Raw genomic sequence first — 19,528 nt, 5'->3', positions numbered from 1 at the left:
ACTCTGCACTGCATGGGAAATAAATGAATTTACACTTAGAACTGTAAGCAACCAATAAACTATCAGCGACAAACAGATGTTAAACTTATTTACTACATGTTAAATGCACATGCTGTTGCATTTTTAATTTTTTCGGCTAAGCTTTCTCATAATATTCGTCACACGCTGCAATGCACGTGGAATAAAACAATTTACAGTTACACAAGCAACCAATAAACTATCCGCAACAAACACTTAAGCCGCATATACTATATATAAGAAGTTGTTCAGTTCAGAATTGCTGAACAAATTTCTATATATCAAAATTTTTAATTAAAAATTAGGCTTTGAATGCAAGACAGAAGCTCAATTTAGGAAGCAGAGTATAGTAAAAATGTACATCATCCCTGAATGATTATGGGAGAAGTTTTTTATCTGCTCGTGATGTCACTTGACCAGTCAGCTGCTTGTGCCTTATTCTTCGAGATGGTGTAGAGTATGATGTAGTAAGGGTATAAACCTCCACACCATTTGGTTTTGTTGATTGACAAATGGTCATTTTAACTTTCACAAGTATGTGGAATATCTAGAGAAGGTGTTAAGAGGAAAAAGAACAAATGCTATTAACAAGATTTCCTAAACATTACAAACACTATTAGAAAGTTAAGAGTTGAAGAGTGCTTATACAGTCAAAAAGTCTTTAATCCGGACCTCAAAGCTACAAACTTTCTGCACATGCGTAAACATATAATGTGTTTATGCATGCATGTTTAATGTATAACAGACGGTATAAGCTAAGCTAAAATAATCTATTTCATTTAATGTTGCAGATTGCGTTGTTCCTTAATCTTCTAATTGAATCCGGTTTATTACTTTTTGCAGACTGTTAGAGCAATTTTATAAAAATAAGCTTGAACTTTCGATTATGTCAAAAAGAATTTCCGATTCTGGAGCTGCCAAAGGATCTACAAAGTGAAAGCATGTTTTGACGTCCAAACAAAAAGTGGAATTCTGCAAAAAAAAAATGGATAAAGGCATATCCTATGTTTCTCTAATCATTCCGAAATCTGTTTATCAATTTCACGCTGCTCTGCCGGGGGGAGGGAGTGTTGTGGCGCTCAATGAACATGTCAGCATTATAAATATCACGAACACACAAATAGTTTTCTGGTTGCAATTTTCTAATTTCGACTATGCGTAATGTATGCTTTACGCATACGCGAGTTAAAAGAAATGTTTGATAAAGTAAACAAATAAATATTAAGCTTTTTTTGGGGTAAATTTTGATACCCTTTAGATCATAATTGCTCTTTATTTTATAAATTGTGGTTTCTTATTTTCAATTTTATAATTTCTGCATGCCATCTTACCAGATTTAAACTGATGATCTATATTCCGGAATCACTGAAGTCCCCACGAGTCCGGATTAAAGACTTTTGACTGTATTTCACTTTTTACCCCTGATGTTATATAAAACTAATTAGTATGGGAAATGAATTAAATTATTTTGAAAAATTTAATTTACGATATAACTCAGATTATAAAGTGCTTGTTTTAATTTTAAAATATAATGCAATATAAATTAGATGAATAAAACAAGACAATAATGAGTGTGATTTTTTATTACATTAAAAAAAGCACGTTCACAGGCCTTCAATAGTTCCTGAAAGATAAAATGTAAAATTAGGGAACATGTAAATTATACAAAAATTATACAAAGTTCAAAACTTTACAGTAGATTGCCAATTAACTGGCCTTCTAAAACCACAGATTTATAAAGAGAAATTTGATAAATGACTTTTTTAATAAAAAAATAACTAATAAATCTTAAGCATGTACAGAAATGGCATGCTTAAGATTTATTAGTTATTTTTTTTTTTTATTAAAATTGTTATAACATAGCATAAGACAAATTTTAAGAGAAAGCTATGATAGAAAAGTAAGAATACAGGGGCACATGCATTTAAAATTGAATAAATGTAATTGAACTGTAATTCCACCCTCGCACTGCTTTCCAGTAATTTCGAGTGCAGTAAGTATTGTAAAACATAAAAGTACTAGAAATATCTTGTGGCTGGTTAAAACTATTTAAAGGTGAAGAGAGAGCATATGCTTTCAGTTGTTTAGTTAGCTGTTGTTATTGTTGTGAGTTCAGCGAGAAATAGTGTTAGCTTTCTCTTTAGATGCGCTTTGGGTACTTTTCCGTTTTGCCGGCGCAAATCTCACCAAGCAGACTTTATTGGCGACAACATATACTATACACATAACAAATGTTAGTTCCAAGAATTTTTAATTTTGAAAGCATAAACATTTTAATAGCATTTAAAATTTTGTAAAAAGCCTATAAATTTGTAAATAACATGAGTTTACGAATTTACAATGCTTTCATAATTGAACATCCTGATTCGCTGGTTCGTATCATGTGACCCCAAGTGATCTCATCTCCCGTAAACTTCGATACAAAAATCCAATTCTCTTGGTAATTATCTACATTGATTTCCAGATAAATCTTAATTTCAAATTGAAGTTTAAATGCAAGAATTACTTCAATCCGTACGAATAGCTCATGTAAAACTGCAGTGCTTTATTTCGCTAGTGCATTCTCATTAGAATTGATGATTTTAACCCTTGATTTTGCCTTTTCTATATTTTCGCCTCCGGGTGAGCGGTACGATGACATCTTAATTGACTTAATTACCGCGAGTGGCGTTAGGGCATAAAATTGAACTATCTGGTAAAAATTCTATGTAACCGTATGCCAGTATTGAAAGAAACAATCAATCTAATGAGAAATGGCTGCGACTTATTTTGAAAATGAGGTGTAAAAGGTTACCAGCGAGGATATTCCGTTTGGCATCTGCTATACCATTATTGGTCACTTTATCGCCTGCACCAGCAAAACAAAAGTACCGCACTTTGCACTGCACAGTATTTAACATTCTTAGCAATCTGAAGTGTAACTACTGGTTATACTGAGCAATAACTGTGAACATTTGTAAGACTATTTCTGTGGAACATTCCAGAGTTCTGAAATACTTCTTTTGATAAAAATAAATTTTTATTAACCTATTATCGGACTTATGAATTCAATCCATTACAACCCCATAAGCACGCAACAACATATATATATAATCCTCCAAAACATTACTATTATAACTGTAATAGGAGTTGTTTTTTTCCATTGAAAACTGATATTAGACACTGCTCAATTTGGAGTAAAAAAAATGTCTTTTTAGCAGATATTTTGCAGCTAAACCAAAGAAAGAAATCAGTTTAATGGTATTTTAAAATAAATATTCAGGTATTTTATATTTATTTAGCAGCACACATAAGCAGAAAACACGTGCATGAAATTTCGTGATAGTATGTCATCATACTCCTTGAATTAGTTTCAGGAGTATGCCAGAGAAAAACTGCCTGAAATTTGAAAGTACTTTTAACTAATAATAAATAAATTTAGAAGGAAGAAGCCATATTAAATGATAAGAATAACACTGCAATAAAAGTTGACTGCGTACTGCGTAAAGATTAAAAATCAAATTACAATAATCACGATGCTTTGGCAAATAGTTATATTAAATGATTAGCCTAGGTTACTGATTATTATTTTACTGCAAAATGGCAAACAAGGCATTTATTAAAAACGGAGAAAAAGGCTTAAAAGATTTTGTAAAATCCTAGTATATGGTACGGCCTTGGCACGATTCTGAAAATTGTCACCAATACCAATATGACCCATTTACTGCTCATTATAATGTCGCCAAATCCCATGTGTACAGCATACTAGGATTAAACAGATTTTGTTACATACAAGAATGGAAATGTATTTTCTTTCATTCAAAATGTGTTGCATATATGCATACGAGTCTCTCGATTCTTGGTTACTGGAAACTTGCTTTGCCTTTCTAAAAGACAATCTGATTGGAGCTGCGAAAATTAAATTGGCTCTACGCCAGCTGCCCAAATGACACTCACGAGTCCAACATTAACACAGAAGTCACTTTTTTGAGAATTGCCATATGAAATTTCGTGACTTTTTCAGATTGACAAAACTACTTAAATTCTCTTTTTCTTGTTTTCGAGGTTGTGTGGCAACCCTGTTATTATACCATTTCACAGAATCTTATTTTTTAAAAAATGGGTTGTCACAGGGTTGCCATAAACATTAGACATACTTTTTAAAGGTTATCATTAATAGGTTCAGTACAATTAACTTAGTTGTAACTACTGATTTAAAAAAAAGTTATTTATGTTATACTTCATTAAAAGTTTAGTTGTAACCCACCAGGGTCAAATATTCTAGTACCCAACTAACTGAAAATGACCCTATTTCTAAGCAGTGAAGAACATGCCATTCCACCAATGACTTCATACAATGAATTTTTTCTAAGACAACCACTTAACATTTCTAAATGGTTTGATCTTTAAAGGTGATTGCCAGACAGACACAGAGATACCCAAAATTTTATCTTGCTAAAGCATCACATACTTATCTCCAATTCTGATTCTTGCATTATTAGCTGGCAACTATTTTTAAGCCACTGTTTAACAATTCTATAAACATGTTAGACCTTCACTCCCTTTTAGTTATATGAAGCTTTTTATATTAATCTAAAAAGTAAATATATTTTTATTTTCTCAGGCTTCAAATAAACTGGCTTTTTATTTTTTAGAAGGCACAAGAAATTCCTGCTATACAGTAAACCCCTACTACATTCTAAAAAGTTCAGTATTTAACCATAATAATATAAATTTAATGCTCTTGCATCTAATTTGGCAAGCACTAAGGCTGATTTAAAACATTCTGATTTATAACAAGTCTATTTATAGAATAATTAAATATTTTTATTACTAAAAGAGAACTTCAATGATAAATTAAAATCATAGAGATAACATTACTAAGCTACAAAATTTTTAAAACTTCTATAAACATTAAAATTACACTATTATTACAATTCAACAACCCGAACTAAGAATAAAACAAAATTGAAAGTCTGGAGGTTTAGTGTTGTTCTTGTGTCTATGATGAAACCTGTTTAAACAGTGCCATGGGCAAAGATGCTAGCTCTGGCAATCTGCAAAATGTTATCTCATGGAGGTTTGGTCTCTTAACACATTAGTGGCTGGTGTTGCGTTGACGCAACAGTCAAAATAAATGCCTTTATAAATATAACTACCTAAGATATTTTGTAGCAGCAGATGATTTTGTGCAGGGAATATTACAAAGATTATTTCTGTAAAAAAATATTTGCCTTCAACAATCATTTTGTTTATAATAATTAATCTCGTACTTTAACCAAAATTTAACGAACATTTTCCACAGGGTATTTTTGCCGAAGAAAATATTTAACGAAAGAATCGCTGTCTTTATAAGTGATATATTTTTAGTCAAGGTCACCTTTTAAAAGAACATTACATCAATCAGATGTTTATATTTGTGTTGGGAAGGAAAGGAAAACAGGTATTGCGCTGACACAAAGTCAGCAAGAAACGGGTAAGCTCCTTTTTTACTCATTCCTTTCGACGTTCTGGTTCATGTTCTGGCTGCTTTAAAAATGCCTATAACGAGGTATCTTACATTAGAAGAAGCCCTTCAAAGAGTTTTTTGATGAAGAAACAGATGATAATGTTAATAATGACCAGAATGAAACTGATATTGTTGTTGTTCCCCCAGAAATTGCAGAAGCTACTGATGAAGAAGGGAATGACAATGTTTTAAATAATGATATTTTACCAAATGATATTGCTGGGGAAGTTGAAATTCACGTAAGAAGTAAGTTTCAGCCTTCTAAAAGCAGTGGTAGTCATAAGAAAATCTTTAAAAAGCAGAAAACTGAAAACTTGAAATGGATAAAAAAGGAACCATCAGTTATGTCTCAGGAAGAAAATAAAGAAAGAGATAGAAGAGAAACTATAAAAGACAAAATACAAGGTAAAACTACTGGAGAGATTTTCGATTTTCTTTTTGGTATAGACTTCTCGTTGAACAGACAAACATATATGCTCAGCAAAAAAAAAAAAAAAAAATTTCCCAGAATTTCTTGCATCTGAAGCCTATATGGAAAGATTTATTGGAATATTATTGCTTACGGGACATCATTCTTTACCTCAAGAAGAAATGTATTGGTACTTGATAAGGATATTTCTGTTCCTATTGTACGAGAATCGATATCACATTTGCAGTACAGGAATATGAAGCAGAATTTGCATTTAGCTGACAATAGTCAAATTGACAATACTGATAAATTATATAATGTGAGACCATATTTAAACTTACTAAATATCACGACTTTCTACTACTGGAAATAAAAAGTGTCTTTTAGATTTCATACGAGAAATTGCATTATTCCTTTTTTAGCCAGAAATAGATAAGCAACAGGAAAACCTAGTAAATTCAGCATTCGAAAATCATTGCATGGAGATGGTAGACATTTTATTGTAAAGTCTGATGATAACAAAAGACTGTTGTAAAGAGTGCCATAGCCAGACTATTTATAATGCAAAGTCTGTAATGTAGCTTTACATGATGATTATAATGAAGCTTTTCATGCTTGAAACGTTCAATTGAAATAATCTGTATTTGCAAAAGAAATATAATGTATATTTTAATATTAAATTAATTACAAGTAAAGTGATTTATAGATTTATAAAACTTTATACAGCTAAAAAGTTATCCAGTGCTCCTCTCAAAGGAAACATCGTACCAGTGCAATCCTACTCACTAAACATCCGTAGTTTTATTCCGCCGACGCTACATGAATGCAACACTCACTTTTCCCACAGATTAAGAGCATTTTTTAAAAATTTTTAATGCAAATTTATGTTATAAATGCTTAATTTAATATTTTCATGAGAAAAGAATCATTCCTTGTAATTTTGGTGGCTAATGGGTTAAAGAAGACCCCAATTTTTAACAATTCAGCAAAGCTAGCTGGATAATAAAATATGTGTGCAGTTGTCAAGTCTGTGTCCGAGCAGTTATAACAGTTTCTGTAGACTTTCCTTACCATCTCTGCAATTTTCCATACTCTATGATAGCCAGTTATAAGCTTCACTATGATTTAGTTAGTCATATCCATAGATGTTATGGACATGAAGCTTTATTGGAAATGAATGTGCCTTCAATCCGTATTCGGCCATGGCATTTGCATTTGATTAGGGCGACATTTATGTTATTATTATAGTTGGGATTTCAAACCCCTTTTGCCACTTTAATCTCGTTACCTGTAATTTGACATGCACTGGCAATCATTGAAGAATGATGACCTTAACTAACTTTATAATTTCTAGGTGAAAGAGAAACCGTGATGATTAAAAAGCTTCTATCTACGACTGCCTGTAACATACTCCATTGGTCTAATTCGAGAGATGTATGTTGTTTTAATTATCCCATGATAAGCACCCAATTTATTCCACAAAGACTATTAATAATTATTAATCTTTGCAAAGCTCTGTCTTGACATCCTCTTAGTGAATCTCAATTCTATATCTAAGATGATTCCCAAGTATTTTAGGCATTATGAATTTGTCTTCAATGTATCATTTTGAATTCATCAGATTTCTATGCTTCCTAACTGTTGTAAAAACACAGACAGTACTCTTTTTTCAGCATTGATCAGGAGTCTCAAGCTCTGTGCCCACCTTACGATCCCCATTTTGAGATTTCTGGGAAAATGCTTCAGATTCATGAATATCATTGCTAGAGATCACACTATCATCTGCATGGCAGGCCACTTTAGTATGATTGTCAAGTTTAGTGCCGCTAAATAAATGTAATACAACCACCGTGAAAAAAATTTAACAGACTTCAAACTTTTGCATTTATTATCTAGTTCACCCCCTTCTCTTACATAAAAACCTCTCAATCCTCAACAGAAACAGTTTTTTCAAAGCTCACAGCTTGGAAAAAATGCATACATCATAAACATACCAAATCTTCACATCCTGGGTTAACTAAATATATCTCAAAATTTCTGAACTTTTTCCAGACATACATTTGTGGGGTGGGGGAACAGAACTTTACACTCCTTCTAAGAACTGATTATAATTACATAGATACACCTTTAATTCTTAAACTAATATGTAGTTAGCTTTTAAAATGCTTTAAGGAAAATAATCACTATTTTAATTCATTTCAAGAACTTTACAAAAAAATACAACTTTTTAGCTCATTTAACCATGGAAATGCTCCATGTATTTTAAGAGGATTACCCCTCTGAAGAAATGATAAGCAAATGTTACAGATTAATTTAAAATACCCTGACTTAAGTCTTCTGTTGAAATGACAAACAATACCCAGATTAATATCTCAAAGCTAACATCAATGCAAGGCTAAACTTCACCTAATTTTAGTCTTCAAGACTTAGAATGCTTCTCTACATGTAATATACTAAGAAATAATCCAAGTATACTTACTTAGCTATAATACCATCTTTTTTTGCTAACCTTGTTATGCAATCATCACTTTCTCCCTATAGGAAAAAATGCAATTTACAATTACATTTTACAATAATATACATACAAATTTTCTCTTTGCCCCCCCCCCAAAAAATATAGTTTAAAATTACCATTCGTCTTATTTCACCACAGATGGCATAAGCTTTCGAACTACCAGTAAATCTTCCCGTTGCTTCATCAACCTAAAAAATAAAATTTTCTTATACAAAAAGCACACTTTATATCAATTAAAAAATATCAAATAAATAACTTAAAAACAAGAATCAGATTAATTATGCAATAGAAGGCAGATTATCTGAGTACAGCCATAGAAGCACTTGTTACAAATCCTGTTTCCCTGCAGTTATTCAATTCACGATTACATTTTTCTGTTAACCTACATGAAAACTATTTTTGCACTTACACAAGAAAAAAGTCCTTTTAACCTTACTAAGCGAAATTATGTGCAGAAAAGAATCCAGAATTTTTAACTGGATAAAAATTGAATAGCCTGGAATACATTTCGAAGATGTAATTCTGTTGTGAAAATACATGCATATTTTACTTATTTTTAAATTTTAATCTTTAACTATGTGATATATATTGCATTTTTGTGATCATCAATGCATTTATATAAAGAACATGTTATCAAACATATACAACCATTATTACAGATTATTGTTCAATTTAATGGTAAGAATTAAAAAAAGATGTATAAAAGTTAATAATGCTGAAGTTATATATACCATAATCTAAAAATACTAAGATGAAAAAAAGATTTACTTAATCATATCAATAACTAGTAATTTACAATTTGCTCTATGTGTATGGCTTACCTTCTCAATGCAAAGGCTATACTTTGGCATATGCCATTTTTGCCCAGCAGAGCTTTTTTTCTCGATACTGGGCCAAAGAGGGAATTTCTGGAAAGCGCCTTTTGGTGCTATTTTCCTCCTGAGGATTTGGCAACTTTTGGGGATTCAAGATGGCGGAAAAACTGGGCCAAATGCCACTTATCTGAGATTTCCACCAGGATATGATGTGAAACATTAACTACAGTAATGCACATAACCATAACAGAGCAGTACACATGCAAAGCTACATTGCACAGATGATATTGGCAAAAGAGTAAAAAGTAAAAAAGAAAAAGTTTGGTCTTTGGGGGGGGGCTGTTCAGAAGACCACCTTCTTCCTTTTCTTTATCCATAACTACTGTGAACAATCATGTCACAAACATGAATCAAACTGGATGATTGGCTTTTTTAAAATTTACTATTGTTAAAAAAGTTACAAGAACTTTCTGGAACAAAAAAGTTATGCTTTATTATTTATTATAAACTATTTAGCTTACTTATGGTGGCTATCACTATGCTAAAAGTTGTCCTTGATTTTAATACTGCTTCTTGTTAAAGTATCAAACTAAAATACTGCACATACACTACTTGTGGATGGAAGTACAATGTTAATTTAATACTGAAATGATTTTTCACATGCATTTTCATTTAACGAACAAACTGAAAATCTTAGAATTTTGCTAACAAATGCTAACTGAAACAATTTCGGCTAGACAGGAGATTACAGTCCAGTCGCCATGTGAAGCGAAATTAAGCCAAATCTGGTAACCTCTTGGCTTAAATCAACGCTTTCTGATCCTTTATTGCTCATTTATTGCTTATTACAATTTCTTAAATTTCGTAATAAAACTTTTCTATTTGCTACTGTCTTAAAAATGGTATATATGATATGAAAACTTTGGTTAGAGTTGACTTTAGGGTACCCTTTGTATTATCGCGAAATTGTTGTCTCATTTATGACAACCTGAGTAGTTGAATGCTATGAAAACTTTATTATTATGATGTAATTGGTTGTGGTGAATTTGAATCATGGGAAAAAAATTTGGAAAGTGTGTGTTGGATTTTGGGTAAGGGCTAGTGTGTGATGGATTAATACTTTATTTTGTAGTTTACATGGTAAATTGGTTGAATGTGGTAAGACTAATTTGAAGTTTTTGTAGGATTTGGAACAAAAGGGAAAAAAGCATTAATTGACTGGTGTGTAAATGCAGGTTTACTTAGTAGCCATTATTAAGTGTCCTGTTTGGAGGAAGGAAAAGCGTATGATCGAACTTCGGATGTTTTTTACTCTTATTTTTGTAAATTTATGTGGCTACACCAATATACAGATTCTAGTTCAGATAATTTTAGGAAGTGTTTGGATGCTGTTAAGGAATGTGTTCGAGTGAAGACGCGTAAATTGGTAAATAAGTAGATATTTCCTTTGTGTAGCGCCAAGATGAATTTCCTTTCTTATGTTATTTCATTGTTTGATTTAAAATGTACTTTATTCTGATTACCGTATTTGACGGCATATAAGACACACTTTTTTTCCTAAATATGGTCTCAAAAAAGTTACCTGTGTCTTATACATGTTATATACACATGTCTTATACACAGGTTAAGTTTCAATACTAAATGCTTTTTTTAGCCCGGATAAAGGTCTAGATACGCATAACTTTTTCTACATCTGCCATAATTATTTTGCACATATGTGAAATATCTGACGCCAAAAAGCGCCAAAGCTCGAAGCTGATGTCGAAATTTGAACAGGTTCGACGGTCACATTACGTCTATGGAGCCTTTCCTTCTTTACAGACTTTATTTGACTCAGCCGACACACGTGTCGGTATCGGTGCTACTCTCTATAAACACGTCAGCATCGGTGCTTAAAACTGTTTGTTTTAAAAAAATACCCAGCAAAATATGACTACAGGAAACAAAAGATTAAGCTATACAATTCAGTATAAACTAGGAGTGTTAAACTACGCCAAAGTGCATAAAAACAGAGCAGCAGCAAGGGATTTCAGGCCACCACCTACTGAAAAAAAAAAAAAAAAAAAAAAAAAAAAAAAAAAAAAAGCTTGCTGTGTTAATTTTCCTTAATAAAAATGGCTAATCTTTGGAATATGGTAACAGGTAGTTTGGTGACATTTTGGGAAGGCGATAAAGGTTACTAGCTAGGGCTTTAGCAGTGTACATGGATAAAGTCAAGAGTGTGCGCAATGCCATTTTAGTGCAATTCTGGGATGTTTTTTTAAGTGAAAATAGGTCGACGTGCACATGGATATCGTGTATGTGCAATTCTTAAAAACACGGCAAGCAGTGGGCGATTCTGCACTTTCTCCCAATTTCGCACCTAATCTTTGTCATGATTAAGCACTTTTGTTCCATAAAAGTTCTAGCATAAGCGTAATTCGGCTAGCAGATTGTTGAAAAAAAATGTTGAGATAAAAAAAAAAACCATGCCTTTACTTTGTGAAAACAAAATGGCGTCCAAAAAAACTAGCAGGTTGTTGTAGCAGGGTTGGTCGCTGAATTTTCGCCAAAAAATCGCCAAGTTACCATAATCCAAAGATTAACCATAAAAATATGTTTAGTAACTGCATTCAACGATTGTTTATTTGGCTTTTACGAAACGTGAGAACTAAAAGAAACCATGTTTTAAGTTATTGTAGAACCGCGCGAAAGCGCGGAGTATTGAAACTTTTCCCCCCTTGTGTGTGGCCTTCTAAATAAGGGTGCGTCTTATATGCCGTCAAATACGGTATATATACATATTTTTTGTTTGTAATATTCATGAAAATAGCAAAAAACGTGGGGAAAGTGCAGAATCACCCACTGTTTGGCGCATTTTTAAGAATTGCACATACTCGGTATCCATGTACACATCGACCTATTTTCACTTAAAAAAACATCCCAGAATCGATGTGTACATGGATACCGAGTATGTGCAATTCTTTAAAATGTACCAAGCAGTGGGTGATTCTGCACTTCTCCCCTTTTTCGTTGTTTTACTTGAAGTCTTGTTTTAGATATTTTTGCATGTTTACATGACCTATTTTTTGCATGCTTATATAATTAATTTAAATTCACAATCATCTAATATAGTGATATGATGAGTTAGCGATTTTCTAAAATGCGCAAAAACAACCGATTTGGCGAGTTGGCATTTTTTTGTGAAAATGCGCCAAACTGGACCGTAATATCCAGTTTTACCACAATTTCTATTATTGCTTTCTTAAATAGCTGATAATTTCTGTACAATATATTTGATGCAATTCGTGGCTGATCTTTGGAATATGGTAACTGGTAGTTTGGTGACATTTTGGAGGCAATAAAGGTTACTACCTAGGACTTTAGTAATAATGTGAGACGTACTCAGTTCCGATTACGCATTATTTTGTGTGAGGGAAATGAGAGATCATGAGACATGTCATGTGACATTAATGGACGAATTGCAGTTCTTTAATCGGAAAAGAGGGGAAATCTGGAAAAAATGTGGAAATTTTGTATTTAGCTTTATTCTGTGTCGTGGGAAACAGTGTTGGTTAATTTTTGGATCCCATGGCCCTAACTAAAGTGAATTCGAAATGGGTATTTAGTGGGATTGAAAAGGGTAGTAATAAGTGTTTTTTTAAGGTTGTGCAAGATAGAAGTAAAGATGTTTTATTAAGTTCTTTATTATACCTGGCACCTTGCTGTGAACTATAAGTATGATTTTAAAGATCCTGAAACAGGCGCACATACGCTTGCTTTTTATTTAGCGGAGGAAATAAGAAAAGTTTATCGGCCACGTAATCAAGATTCTGAAGAAGCTTAGGTAAGTTAGTATTTTTAATTATTTGAGGATATTATTTTTATGCATTGTTCTAAATGTAAGGAGTAAATAAAGTAATATGGTATTATTGGAAAATTGTTATTAGCAATGATTTAGTTTAAAGTAATTAGGATTGTAAGCTAATTTTTATTAATTTAATGTATGTGCTTATTTATATTTTAAGTAGTGTTTTTGAATTTAATTATATCTTAATTAAATGATAGTTATTTTGTGAATTATATGTTTATAGGAATTTGGTATACGTTTCAGTTGAAGTAAACGTGCATGGAAATAATTTAAATATTTGACACTAAGTATTTGTAACCATTTGTAATGTTTGAGGTATGAATTCGTTGGTGACGTTTATAATATAATAGATAATTTAGAGGTAAAAGTTTTTGGATATTTTATTTATTTTATACGTGGAAATGTTCATCTTTGGAAAGGGTATATACTTTTTCGTGATCAGGTAATTTCATATATGTTCTTTTTACTGGATTTAAAGATTCACAAAATTTTCATGCATTTTCGTGAAATTTTTCTAATTTATGAGAAAAAAGCAGTGCACATGGATATAGTGAAGAGTGTGCGCAATGCCATTTTTGTGCAATTCTGGGATATTTTTTTTAAGTAAAAATAAGTCGACGTGTACATGGTTTAGTGATATTTTAATTAAATGATCGTTATTTTGTGAATTTTATGTTTGTAGGAATTTGGTATACGTTTCAGTTGAAGTAAACGTGCATGGAAATAATTTAAATATTTGACACTAAGTATTTGTAACCATTTGTAATGTTTGCGGTATGAATTCGTTAGTGACGTTTCTAATATAATAGATAATTTAGAGGTAAAAGTTTTTGGATATTTTATTTATTTTATACGTGGAAATGTTCATCCTTGGAAAGGGTATATACTTTTTCGCGATCAGGTAATTTCATATATGTGCTTTTGGTTGATCTTTACATTACGGTAACTTGGCGATTTTTTGGCGAAAATTTGGCGACCAACTCCCCTACAGCAACCCTCTATTTTTTTTTCCCCGCCGCCATTTTGTCTTCACGAAGTAAAGACATGTTTCTTTTCTTCTTATCTACTGAACACTTCTTCCAACAATCTACTAGCCGAATTACACTTATGCTAGAAATTTTATCAAACAAAACTGCTTAATCATGACAAATATTCACTGCAAAATTCGGAAAAAGTGCACAATACCATACACCTTACGCGTTTTTCAAAATAACACATACACATAAACCATGTACACGCCGACTTATTTTTACTTAAAAAAACATCCCAGAATTGCACAAAAACGGCATTGCGCACACTCTTCACTATATCCATGTACACTGCTTTTTTCTCATAAATTCGAAAAATTTCACGAAAATACATGACAATTTTCTCAATCTTTAAACCCGGTAAAAAGAACATATATGAAATTACCTGATCGCGAAAAAGTATTTACCCTTTACAAATATGAACCTTTCCACATATAAAATAAAAAAAATATCCAAAAACTTTTACCTCTAAATCATCTATTACATTATACACGTCACCAACGAATTCATACATGAAGCATTACAAATATTTAGTATCAAATATTTAAATTATTTCCATGCACGTTTATTTCAACTTAAACGTAAACCAAATTCCTACAACCATAAAATTCACAAAATAACTATCATTTCATTAAAATATCACTGAACCATGTACACGTCGACTTATTTTTACTTAAAAAAACACCCCAGATTCAGAAGTCAAACAACAAAAATCAGCGTTATACCTACAAAATTTTGTAGGTATAACGCTGATTTTTGTTGTTTGACTTCTGAATTAGTATTTATTCGGCGTGTTATTGTGTCTTAAACATCCCAGAATTGCACAAAAATGGCATTGCGCACACTCTTCACTATATCCATGTACACTGCTTTTATCTCATAAATTAAAAAAATTTCACGAAAATACATGACAATTTTCTCAATCTTTAAACCCGGTAAAAAGAACATATATGAAATTACATGATCGCGAAAAAGTATTTACCCTTTACAAATATGAACATTTCCACATATAAAATAAATAAAATATCCAAAAACTTTTACCTCTAAATCATCTATTACATTATACACGTCACCAACGAATTCATACATGAAGCATTACAAATATTTATTATCAAATATTTAAATTATTTCCATGCACATTTATTTCAACTTAAACATACACCAAATTCCTACAAGTATAAAATTCACAAAATAACTATCATTTCATTAAAATATAATTAAATTCAAAAACACCACTTAAAATATACATGAGCACATACATTCAATTAATAAAAATTACCTTACAATCCTAATTACTTTAAACTAAATCATTGCTAATAACAATTTTCCCAATAATACCAAATTCCTTTCCACCTTACATTTCCAACAATGCATAAAAATAATTAAAAATACTAACTTACCTAATCTCCTTCAGAATCTTCATTACGTGGCGGATACACTTTTCTTCATTCTCTTTCAGAATCTTTAAAATCATACTTATCTTTCAAAGCAAGATACCAGGTAAAATAAATAACATAATAAAACATTCAAAATCGTAACAACCTTATATTTAGCGTAGGTATAATGAAACACTCAATCGATTTCGAGGGCAGCTAAAGGTCCCTCCTCATCAGGAGAAAGAAATACATAGACAGAAGAAAATAGGAATCACAGAAACACGTGGTGCTTATCAGCACTGCACGTGGTTATAACTAGATTTTTAATCAGAGTTGCACTGGCCGCCTACTTTTACTGAGCCAGGCTGTCTGATCAAGCATAAAGAAATATTAGCGAAGTTAAAATAGGGAGCGAGGGGCAAATGCACATTACGCTCAAAATCTGAACTTCAAATAATGGAAAGCAACCACTGAACGGATTTTTATACCCTCTGGTAGTACCAAGTGCGAGGAGGTAACGCCATCTATCGGCAAAAATAATTGAATTAAGACAGTAGAATTTTAAAGGCATTAGGAAGGACTGGATTGGACTTCAAATCATTAACTAAACTAATATTCCAAAAATTCACAAACACTATTTCACACAACACAGAATAAAGCCAAATACAAAATTTCCAGATTTTTTCCCTATTTCCCCCCTTTTCCGATTAAAGAACTGTAATTCGTCCATTAATATCACATGACATATCCCATGATCTCTCATTTCCCCCACACAAAATAATGCGTAATCGGAACTCAGTACTGCTCACATTATTACCAAAGTCCCAGGTAGTAACCTTTATCGCCTCCAAAATGTCGCCAAACTACCAGTTACCGTAATGTAAAGATCAACCGTGCTTTTTACCGAGTTTAAAGATTCACAGAATTTTTTTGCATTTTCGTGCAAATTTTTGTAATTTATGAGAAAATAGCAGGGTAGATGGATAAAGTTAAGAGTGTGTGCAATGCCATTTTTGAGCAATTCTGGGATGTTTTTTTAAGTAAAAATAAGTCGGCGTGTACATGGTGTAAATGGTTTATGTGTATGTGCTATTCTGAAAAACGCGCAAGGAGTTTGGAATTGTGCACTTTTTCCCAATTTTGCAGTTAATATTTGTCATGATTAAGCAGTTTTGTTACATAAAATTTCTAGCATAAGTGTAATTCGGCTAGTAGATTGTTGGAAAAAGTGTTGGTACAACTCTAATATACGCCCTAATTTCACCAAATGTGGCGATATGTGTTCTGCGCTTGTTTTTGGCGCGATTGCGTGTTCTATGGCAACCCTGTTGACGTGTAAAAAGCTTTCGCTGGAGCTCGTTGGTTCGCCTCTGTGTCTGAGAAGATGGGAGGGAAAGATAAAATGGTAGTTGTTGAATTGAAGTTCGGCAAAAGGAAATATGATTGTGGCTATCCTCTTGAGGGGTAGTGGGTATTTAAAAGTGTGGAAAGAGGGTCTGGGAGATTATTTTTAATGGCAGTGCATGATAGAAGTAGGGATTTGTGATTTTATTTATTTGTGAACCATAGTATAAATTTTCTGGATAGTGTGTCTGGCTGTGATGTAAATACGATAGTGATTACGTGGCGGTATGAAATTTATATTTCTGCTATTCGAAAACGCATTAATTCATGGTAAGTGCATTTTATTTTATCCTTGTTCTTATTTTGTAGAATGTCATGTTCATTGGTTCTTTAGTATGAATTTCTGTCGTTATTGTTGTTTTTTTAAATTGTTTGAAATTTATTTTAGTTTATTTTGTTGTTTAGTGTCTAGACTGTACAATTCGTAGATGTTTTTTAAAGTTGAAACAGAACGCTGTGTACATGGTATTATTTGAAATTTATTGTTGTTATGTTATTTTATTAAAGCGAGGAGTGCGTAGATCGTAGATTCCTTCTTTGCCTAAATTGTGCAATTCGTAGAATTTTTTTAAAGTTTAAACAGGATGCTGTGTACATGGTATTCTTTGAAATTTATTGTTGTTATGTTAATTTATTAAAGCAAGGTCTGCGTAGTTTGTAGATTCGTTCGTTGCCTACATTTCAAAAACAACAATAACGACAGAAATTCATACTAATGAACATAACATTCTACAAAATAAGAACAAGAATAAAATAAAATGCACTTACCATGAATTAATGCTTTTTCGAGCAGCAGAAATACGAATTTCATACTGCCACGTAATCACTATCGTATTTACACGTCAGCCAGACACTACAGAAAATTTATACTATGGTTCACAAATAAATAAAATCACAAATCCCTACTTCTATCACGCACAGCCATTAAAAATAATCTTCCAGACCCTCTTTCCACACCTCCAAATACCCACTACCCCTCAACAGGATGGCCACAATGATATTTCCTTTTGCCGAACTTCAATTCAACAACTTCTACCATTTTATCTTTCCCTCCCATCTTCTCAGACACAGATGTGAATCAACGAGCTCCAGCGAAAGATAGTTCAACGTCAACAGGGTTGCCATAGAACACGCAATCGCACCAAAAACCAGCACAGAACACATATCGCCACATTTGGTGAAATTAGGGCGTATATCAGAGTTGTACCTCCAATTCTTGTTACTGTTCTAAAAGCACCAAACAAATAAGTGGGCGATACTGCACTTTGCCCAAAACTTTACCATGATATATTCACTACCCTACTTATCATACGTGTTCATAAGTTATAAATTTTTGTAATTTTCTTTCACTTTTCACACTGATACTTGCTTTTTTCAGGATTTGATAGATAACTAACTTTCACATTACTTCTGAAAAATGATATATAGTGAAATTCACCTGCCTTACCCAATCAGTCGACATCTTTCTCATATTTATGTTTTTTTCGGGAAAACGGGGGAATGTAAAATTTAATTTAGACAATCCTTCTTGGTTTTTATTATACATATTTAGAAAATACATTACATTTTTTTAAATTTATGATAAACAGTGACTTCTCATGGGATGTCGATCTGAATTAACTATTAGAAACTTGAACATTTAGCAGCAATCATCCAGAAGACAAATTCATACTGGTTTAGTCAATATTCAATAGTTCCTTTTAATAATTAAAACGCTGATCAAAATCAAACACACCAGATGTATCCATTGATCAGTTTTACAAAACTACATATAATTTTCTACAAGTTATTGTTTATTAAGAGAGGCTAAAAAATAATGAATGGTTAAAAACTACATTTTAAAAGAATTAATTCACGCAACTTTAAAAATGAAAAAAATGGAAAATTACCTCAGCAATATTTATCTGAATAGAAGCATGGTCCTTAGCATGAATAATACGATTACTCGCAGAGCTAAAAAAACAAAATACTTATGTTAAGTCTAGTAGTTTTTCGGTAAATACTTCACACAAGAAATTTATATCACCTTTTTCAAGTATCATATACACATAATAAGGAAAAGGGAATTTTAACAAAAAATTCTTTAGGGAACATGGTGATTAAATAACGTAATGAAAACAGAAAACGTTGGTTGAATAACACTCAGAGATTAACCATGAAAAATGACATTTAATTTAGCAATAATTTTCTAAGTAATTCTTGCAAGTACTCAAATTACTATTTTACTTAAAAGCAAAACAGAACTCGAAGTTTCATTCTCATTTTATTGTTTTTACATGTCATAACTCAAACTTAGCATACTTTTTAATCATTTTTTTCTCCGAAAATTACTTATACGTACTTTTCTATGCAGAATACTTTCAGAATAATATCGTAGCCAGGTTATGTTAACATATTATTGTACATTGATATTTACTCGGTTAAATATCTAAACTGACTTACATTTCTATATAGAACACTTACCATTTTCTAGGGATATATAAATCGACGTATTCACCACTATCGTTCTGCATTCTGATATATAAAATTTTATTTGAAAATTTACTTAATATTCAGAAAAATGGTAACCTAAACACGTGAACGACAGAATAAAAAAATTTAGTTGAGTTGAGTTGTAATGCTCTG

At 31.9% G+C, this 19,528-nt stretch overlaps 1 protein-coding gene across 2 annotated transcripts; it reads right to left on the bottom strand.

Annotated features, from left to right (window-relative positions):
- Window positions 1-1,583: 1,583 nt before the first annotated feature.
- On the bottom strand, window positions 1,584-19,527 carry RpS21 (ribosomal protein S21). 2 transcript variants are annotated; one of them, XM_085806685.1, is made up of 5 exons: window positions 19,367-19,526; window positions 18,793-18,856; window positions 8,547-8,618; window positions 8,395-8,450; window positions 1,584-1,642 (listed from the first exon to the last, which is right to left on the bottom strand). In XM_085806685.1, exons 1-5 carry the CDS (start codon window positions 19,414-19,416, stop codon window positions 1,633-1,635), a joined length of 252 nt encoding a protein of 83 aa, XP_085662811.1. In that variant the 5' UTR covers window positions 19,417-19,526; the 3' UTR covers window positions 1,584-1,632. The 2 variants fall into 2 exon arrangements, with proteins under 2 accessions (XP_085662811.1, XP_085662812.1); XM_085806686.1 differs by lacking the exon at window positions 1,584-1,642 and having other exon boundaries at window positions 8,391-8,450; window positions 19,367-19,527.
- Between the last annotated feature and the right edge of the window lies 1 nt (window position 19,528).

This window comes from Stegodyphus dumicola, chromosome 12, assembly GCF_044657685.1.
Source record: "Stegodyphus dumicola isolate Sdum_Otavi_A_Nest chromosome 12, ASM4465768v1".
Taxonomy (NCBI): domain Eukaryota; kingdom Metazoa; phylum Arthropoda; class Arachnida; order Araneae; family Eresidae; genus Stegodyphus; species Stegodyphus dumicola.
This window is presented reverse-complemented; position numbering and strand designations above follow the sequence as displayed.